The 8,398-nt window shown below is 43.7% G+C and overlaps 1 protein-coding gene across 1 annotated transcript; it reads left to right on the top strand.

Annotated features, from left to right (window-relative positions):
* Positions 1-7,737, top strand: LOC143295168 (histamine H4 receptor-like). Its single transcript, XM_076606741.1, has 4 exons — positions 1-11; positions 1,495-1,687; positions 4,591-4,754; positions 6,930-7,737. The coding sequence occupies exons 1-4, from the start codon at positions 1-3 to the stop codon at positions 7,735-7,737; spliced, it is 1,176 nt and encodes a 391-aa protein (XP_076462856.1).
* The last annotated feature ends 661 nt before the right edge of the window (positions 7,738-8,398 follow it).

Genomic DNA, 8,398 nt, shown 5'->3' with positions numbered 1-8,398 from the left:
ATGGGCAAAAGGTAATTGCTGTGGAGAGAGAGAGAGAAAGAGAGAGAAAGAGAGAGAGAGAGAGAGGAAATGTTTTCGCCCTGTTTCATGAACGAATGCGGTTATACAGTCTTCACCACTGTTTGACTCATTTTGAGTTACAACTGTATTCAAGTAGGTATACAATGTCATCAGATTCACAGTTTTAACAATATGAATATATCTAAACTATCGGATGTATGGAAATAACGTTTCAGGTTGTTTTTTCTTTCTATGCCTGTCTCTCTTATCTCAGTCCTCTAGACGCTGATCGGTCATGGGTCAGTAAATGCGGCTAGGTGTTTTTGTTGTTGTTGTTGTTGTTTGTTGTTGTTTGTTGTTGTTGTTTTTTTTTTGGGGGGGGGGTTCGTGCGTGGGCGGCAACTCACACGTTATAGATCTTTGAGTGTATTACCCGGTTTTGTTGTTGTTGTTTGTTTCAATGTTTGTTTTTACCCCTCCATACAGACAGCCACGCTCTGTTTCGGTGTGCGTGCTGCGTCCGTTCGTGCGTCCATAGCTAAACGAACACTTGGCATGGATTACGGGATCTTTTAAGTGCGAAGCCTATTTGATCTTTTGCGTGTGCATACATATGAAGGGGTTTAAGGCACTAGCAGGTCTATATATATATATTATGTAAACCTGGATGATCGGAATAAATTATGCATCCTTGATTCACCAAGCGCCGATAGCGGGATCAAACTTAGGACTTAAGGCTTTAACATTACCTAACAGCAAAATGAGAGCTGTATCATCAATGCTTTCTCTGTTGCAACAGGAAATCATTTACAGCATAGCGCTTTGTGAAGGACTATGGCTCTCAAACTAGGAGGCAAAATCGCACTGGCTCTCAGTTCTGCAGCCCTGGGGGGTTAGTTGGCCTTTGGGAACCATCCCAATGCCGACTGTCCTAAAACCGTCTTTGCCGAGAAAGTGGAGATGTAACTTGGGAAGACACTCTCCACTATGATCAAATTCTAGCCCAGATAGTCGGGACAGCAGTTACCTCATCTGCTGTTCTGACTGTCATGCATACGTATCATACATACGGCTGTTGCGTTCCTGGTGTGGTCACGTCACTTGCATCAAATCCAGCCCCTGTGTTCAGCACACGTTTTTTTCGTTTTGCAAGAGAGCGTGTTCGTTTCCCTGACACGCTTTCTCGTCATGTGTGTGGGTGTGTGAATGACACTTCTTTTAAGTGTGTATGTGAGTGCGTGCCATTCTATGTGCGCGTGTGTATGTATCTGAGTGCTTACTTGCGCGCGCGCACGCGCTTGTTCTGGAACGCAGACGCGCACGTACTATTGTCAAGGCCTGTTTGCGTCTGTTCATTCACATGTATGAATAGTTACAACTGCGTTTTTTTCTATGTGTGTGTGTGTGTTAAAGCTCACTTTAATTGATGCCATTATGTCGTACTGTTGATGACTGTTATGACAACCTGCCATCCCTTAATTAAGACATATCCAGGCCAGACGACGAAGAGCACACAGAGCCCTTGCGGTACACCTACCGCTTACCCTTGACCACCAAAATCGTCGTCAGCGTCCTGGCCTTACTGCTGACCTTCACCATCGTCGTCTTCAACTCCATCACCATCTTGGTGTTTTTTCGCAGTCCCAGCTTGCGGCAGTTTGGGGACTACTTCATCGTGAACTTGGCGGTAAGATTCTTCCTCTCCTTCTCCTTCTTCTTTGTTCGTGAGCTGCAGCTTCCATGTTCACTCATATGTACACAAGCGGGCTTTTACGTGTACGACCGTTTTACCCCGCCATGTAGGCAGCCATGCACCATTTTCGGGGGTGCGCATGCTGGGTATGTTATTGTTTGTTTCCTTAATAACCCTGTGATGGATTACAGGATCTTTCACGTGCGTATTCGATCTTCTGCATGCGCATACACACGAAAGGGGTTCTCAAGCACTACCAGATCTGCACATTTGTTGACCTGGGAGACCGGAAAAATCTCCACCCTTTACCCACCAGGCGACGTGACCGGGATTCGAATCCGGGACCCTCCTGATTAAAAATGCAACGTTTTAACCACTAGGCTGTTGCTCCTGTCGCAAAGCGCTTGAAGTTTGGCTCTCTGGCCGAAGATGATGGTAGTCGTTCGTGTCCGACTATGACCACCAGAACAACAGAGGAGGTATCTGCTCTCCTGAGTATCTGGACTAGAATTTGAATACAGTGGAGAGTGTCTTGCCCAAGTTACATCCCCACTCTCTCGATCAAGGGGGGGGGGGGGGGGGGGGGGTTAAAACAGTTGGCGTTGGGATGGTTCCCAAAAGCCAACTAACCCCCAAGGCCGCAGCACTAGGAGCCTCCTAATTTCATAGAGTCATAGTCCTACACAAAAGACAAAGCTGTAAATGACTTCCTATTACAGTGGAGAAACTATTGACCATGCAGCTCTCACTTTGTCGTTAGCTCAACTATAAGCTTATGGCCATCCGTGACAAAACCTGAGCGAAGACAGGCGCTATATAAGTACCCATTATCATCATCATAACTTGCACTGGCTCTCAGTGCTGCAGCCTTAGGGAGTAGCTGGCCTTTAGGAAATACCCCAACACCGACTGCCATTAAATCCCTCTTGGTCGAGAGAATGGGGGTTGTAACTCGGGCAAGACATTTTTCACTTTTATCAAATTCTAGCCTAAATAGTTGGGACAGCAGTTGCCTGCTCTGCTGTTCTGATGATCATTGTCGGACACGACTGACTATCATACAATATAATCACCATGATCATCCTCTTTTTCTTTCCTTTTTTCTTTTTGATTTTCTTTTTTTGTTCTGTTTTGTTTTTGTTTTTTGTTTGATTTTTTTTTTGTGGGGCCTCAAACCTATTCTTTCCCACTTTTTTTAAAAATTTTTTTGAGGGCGGGTGGGGGGAGGTCCACCATCCTATTTTTTTCCATTTTCTTTCTTATTTTTTCTCTCATTTTTCATCATTTTTTCTTTATTTTCTTTTTCTATTCTTCTTTTGTTCTTTTTTCTTTTGTTTTACATCTTCCACTGTATGAAAAATACAAGATAACATGAAAAAGCAAAAAAAACAAACACAAAAAACAAAAAAAAACCAAACAAACAAAAAAACCCACTAAAACTTAAAAAAAACAAAGCTACATATCAGGCGTACAACTTGATTCAGAATTATCTTCGTTGTTTTTTGACTCGCTTGTGTAAACACCTTGAGTCTGTGTTTTAACCTAGTGTTCGGTCGTCTTTGTGTGTCTGTCTGTGTATGTGTCTTTGTGTCCGTTGTAGACTTTAACATTCCCATTTTCTCTAGAAATACTTTGTCTGCCAAAATCAAATTTGGCTCAAACATAGTATTAAGAAAAAAAAAAAAAAATCTTCACCGTCATACCAATAACAGGTTGTAAGTCTCACGAATTAAGCCGTATTTCCGTATCATTAACAGTTTAATTCGTTAAGGTTCTTTCCGAAATCCGACAATTCTAAAAACTGCTTCCCACTGACTTGCTGGAAGGAGGTTGTGTTTGGTGAGAAGACATGACCTCATTTTTCTTGTTCACAATTAAAAGGAAAGAAATACAATTTCTGGACAGAACACATACACTGATACTAACTACACCATCGACGTGTTTACTGCATATAATTATAAATATCCTAAGGTGGACATTGAATTAACTGGAATGAGCATAAAAGAAAAATTGAATCCATCGTTTCTTCGTCAGCCCCCTGTAGACTGGTTCGTGCAGATCTAGAGATCTACCATGTGTTGCGATGTGCTGGAAGGGATGGCAACGTCTCCTTTGCCCCCGAAATAAAAGAATAATTGAGATATAATAAAACACACAAAAAACATGATCTAAGCGGCGTTATGACGTCCAGTTGAATCACGTCTATTTATCGCAGGAAGAAGAAAACAGCATCATTGCTTTAATTAAATATTAACTTTAGTCAAGTGATGTCGGATGCGTCGCAGGTGTGAGGATTTACTTGCTTCGGAACTGAACATGCATGGTTTGATCCCCGCTCGCCTGCTCTTTTTTTTTTCCCCCAAGCTTATTTTATAATTATATTATATCTAATATAGAACACTTTTTAAAGATTTTTTTTTCTCGTCATGATTCCTTTACTGGATAAAGCGCGAAGCACAAGTGTCTTGAAGTCTTTGCCTCTTGTTTTTCTTCAGATGGACACTGTTCATTTCTTTCAACGTTTGATGAGCGTTTGCCAATGTCTGCTGTGTGTTGTTTAGGGCACTGTGTCTCTTGCATTCACTTCGCCGTGTGTGTGTGTGTGTGTGTGTGTGTGTGTGTGTGTGTGTGTGTGTAATTCTCTCTGTCACTCACTGTCTTCCTGCCTGTCTGTTTTCTGTCTACAGTCTGTCTTCCTTCTCCTCTGCCACCCCCCTCCCTTCCTGCCCCCAACCCTCCACCACCCCCATCCCCCTCTCTCTCTGCCTTCCTCCTTTCTCTTTCTCACTCTCGCTCACTCTCTCTTTCTCTTTCATTCTCTCTATCTCCCCCTTCCTCTCTCTCTGTCCCTGTGGCTGTCCATCTCTTGTCTGTCTCTCCCTTTTATCTTTTTTCAGGTGTCGGATATCGCTGTTGGCATCATCACGTTTCCTGTGGGCATTCCTCAACTGCTGACGGAGGAATGGCTGATGGGGCCGGTGAACTGTCTCATCTGGATAATATGGTGCAAGAGTGTCATCACTGCCTCCGCTTACAACATGTGCGTCATCAGTGTGGACAGGTTAGAGGGCTTTTTTGTTCCCTCTCTCTCCTTCTATTCCTACCTGGCAAAGGTTCTGTCTTGAGGCTTTCCTGACGGTGAAGGTGATGGTGGTGGTGATGGTGGTGGTGGTGGTGGTGGTATCCGTGACTGGCGATGAGGACTTTCTGATTCTAGTCTCTTTACTTTGTGATTCCTTGCACGTGTGTGTGTTGTTGTTGTTGTTGTTTTCTGTTGTTGTTGGGTTTTTTTCTTTTTGTGTGTGTATGTGTGTTTTGTGTGTGTGTGTGTGCGTGCGTACGCGCGCGCGCGTAAGGGTGTGAGTGTGTGTGTAAGGGTGTGTGTGAGCTGCTCATTGGTTGAGGCCTCCTGAGGTGGGATTACCACCTTGAAGCGGGCAGGAGATCTGTGTGTGTATCCTGTGTCTCAACGAGCCTGAGAGCCATGTTGGTGGCAGATTCCCCCTCCTGCTAGGGCAAACCAGGTCGGACGGGTCAAAAGACACTAGTGGAGACCAGTACAGGACCTCCAGGCTGGGAGTTGGGCACCGGGCTTACAACCCTGTCCCTTAAAAAAAAACACAAAAAAACACACATACACGCACGCACACGCACACACACACACACACATACACACTCACTCACTCACTCACACACGCATGCACACACACGCACACACACACACACACACACACACACACACATAAAAAAGAAGAAAGAAAAACTGACATTACAGAAACCACAATAGCAAAACTGTAAAAGTAGAATCCTAATCTGGTGAACGCCTTCTGGAAGCCGGTTCACTGACACACATTTGCTGACCATACCCAGCATGGACACCCCCGAAAATGGAGTATAGCTGCCTACATGGCGGGGTAAATTAGCAAAACGGTCATACACTAAAATGTTGTATGAGAGAGAGAGAGAGAGAGAGAGAGAGAGTGTGTGTGTGTGTGTGTGCGCGCGCGCGCGCGCGCAATTGATTCCGTGTTTGAAAAGCTCTTAAAGCTTGGTCTCTGACCGAGTCTAGGCGCCATGTAAGTAACCATATCCATATCATCATCATCTTTTGTGGTCAAATCCTATTCGAAACCTTTGTGTTTGGCATTTTTGCACGGGCCATGCCAAGATCGTTTTGTATGTTATGTCATGATGATGATGATGATGATGATGATGATGATACACAAATGTTGATGGTGATGATAATGATGATCATGTGAATCTATGTGGCGCCTTTTCTCGAAATAGAGCTCTAGACGCTTAGACACGTTTACGAAGTTAATTGAATTTATGCGTGTGTGTGTGTATGTTTGTGCGTGCGTGTGTGTGTCTTTGTGTGTGTGTGTGTCTGGGTGTGTATATGTAAACTTTAACAAATTCATTTTTCTCTGGAAAAACTTTGTCTGCCAACACCAACTTTGGAAAAAAACAAAAAAACCCGAACAAACAAAACAATAGAAGAAAAACAAGTCTTTCCTCACATACCAATTTTAGGTGTGTAGTTATTCCGGATAAAATCGTATTTTCCTTTAGCCTCCGGATCCGCAAGATATTCTGTTGGTGTTCATGCTTCGTTGCAAAAAGAATTTGTTTAAGTTGCGGTTTTAAGACAGCATGACAATCTAAAGGGAAAGGCAGACCACACAGAATTCCACTATATACACAATCGACGTGTTTATTGCACACCAAAATGTAAAAGAGGGCGCTGTATTAACCGGAGTGATCGTGCTGAAAAAGTCAAGTGGATGAAACGAGAAATAACTTCTTCGTCCGCCATCTTGCTGAAAAGTCGGTCACTGTGGGATTCGTTCAGCATGCGACAGCTACTTTTGTTGTGAAGTATCTGAGCAGTAAAGTCATGGAAAACAAACATGTGGGCTGCTTCAAATGGAAATATTGTTCCGTTTTCAGCACAAAATTTTGGGTTCGACAGACACTTGTTTCAAGATGGCGGGGAACTGCATAATTTCGATCAATATAATTTCATATATGCACCGGTAATATAACTTACCCCCACTCCTCCCCCCCTTCCACACCCTCCCTCCCCACTCTTCGTTTTAAATCAGCAGTAACCTAATGTGAGCCGCGAAGTGTTTGCCTCATATTTGTAAAATCTATATGTAACAATGTGTACTATTCATAAAATGTGTAGGTCCAAATAAGGTTCTAATCTGTAAATGTGGTTCTCTGTGCACAGATACCTTTCAGTGACTCGCCCGTTTCGGTACCAGAAGCGCAAAAGTAGGCGTCTGAAAGTGGTGATGCTTCTGACCCCCTGGCTCATCCCCTTTGTCTTCCACACGTCCTTCGACCTTTTCAGGTATTTCCAGGATCCTCATTTATCCGGTAAAGGCCAGCAATTGCACTGTCACACCAGGCTCCTTTACAATACGCCATTGCTTCTTCTCGAGATTCTCGTGGAATTTGGGATCCCATTTTCTGTCATGGTTCTTGTGAATTTGTTGTTCCACATTTACATCCAGCAACGATCGCATGTCTTTGGTCGCTGGGTCTTGCCAACGGACACTTTCGCCAAGCCTTCCACTTCTAAAGTTAGACAGTGTCCAGAGTTGAAAGTCTCCAGCAGCCAAGATTTCCATCGCAAGCCATCCGTCAGAGAAACCACGTTTGGCTCGCTGTCCGTCGCTCAGGAAGAAAGCATTCGTTCTGTTTCCCCGCCTTGTCGTTCCGGTTATTCTCCTCCCCAGACGAGCGACGCCAAAGAAAGACGAAGCAGACAGATGCGAAGTGTGACTCGGTCCTTGATCCTTGTGGTGCTGGCGTTCGCCTTCCTCTGGATACCGAACGAGGTGGGCGCAGTGGTTTTCTCGGTGTGTAGCACCTGTGTTCACCGTGTGCTCTTTGAGATCACCTTCTGGTTACTGTGGAGCCACGCGGCAGTCAACCCTCTTCTCTATCCTCTGCTGCATAATCGCTTCAGGACTGCTTTGAAGAAAATCGTCTGGCGAAGTACAAACAAAGTTGCCAGTAAGCCTGCCTTTTGACTGACATGACATATATATGATTTATATAGACGTATGATTTATATAGACGTGTATATATATAAATGCATAGATAGATAGATAGATATAGCATGGATACGTACGTGTCTAATAAATGCAATGGGTTATGCCGCCAGACATTTTTGCCATCAGAAGAGGGGATTGTTCAAGATCAGGTAATGGCGTTCTTTGGTGGTGAAGGAACCATGATCCACATTTTACTTTTTTTTCCGTTGACACAAATCTGGGGTTTTTTTGTTTTTGTTTTTGTTTTTGTTTTTTTTACAGTCACATTTTGTCTTAATATCTATGCATAGATTTTTAGTTTCGTTCCGAGTCTTTTAAAGTTTTGCTACAGTCTTTGTTTTCAGCCGTAAGACAGCCGTAGTGGTCAGGTGGGTTATGAATAACTTAACGGAACTGAACGCTACCGCACTCCATTATGAGCAGCTACAACCGGAAGGCAGAGGGAAGGGCCAGAGTATAGCTGTAACGCACAGTGCAACGTACTGGATATTGAAGACACTGTGCATCATAGATTAGGCAAGGCGAGAAGTTCATTTCATGTGCTCCCAAGGGGGCATTGAAACAATATACATGAGTATCTTTTACTCACATCATGTAACCATAAAGAGTGATGTCAAAAACGTAAACAAATACAAAA

This window comes from Babylonia areolata, chromosome 20 (genome assembly GCF_041734735.1).
Source record: "Babylonia areolata isolate BAREFJ2019XMU chromosome 20, ASM4173473v1, whole genome shotgun sequence".
Lineage (NCBI taxonomy): Eukaryota > Metazoa > Mollusca > Gastropoda > Neogastropoda > Buccinidae > Babylonia > Babylonia areolata.
This window is presented reverse-complemented; position numbering and strand designations above follow the sequence as displayed.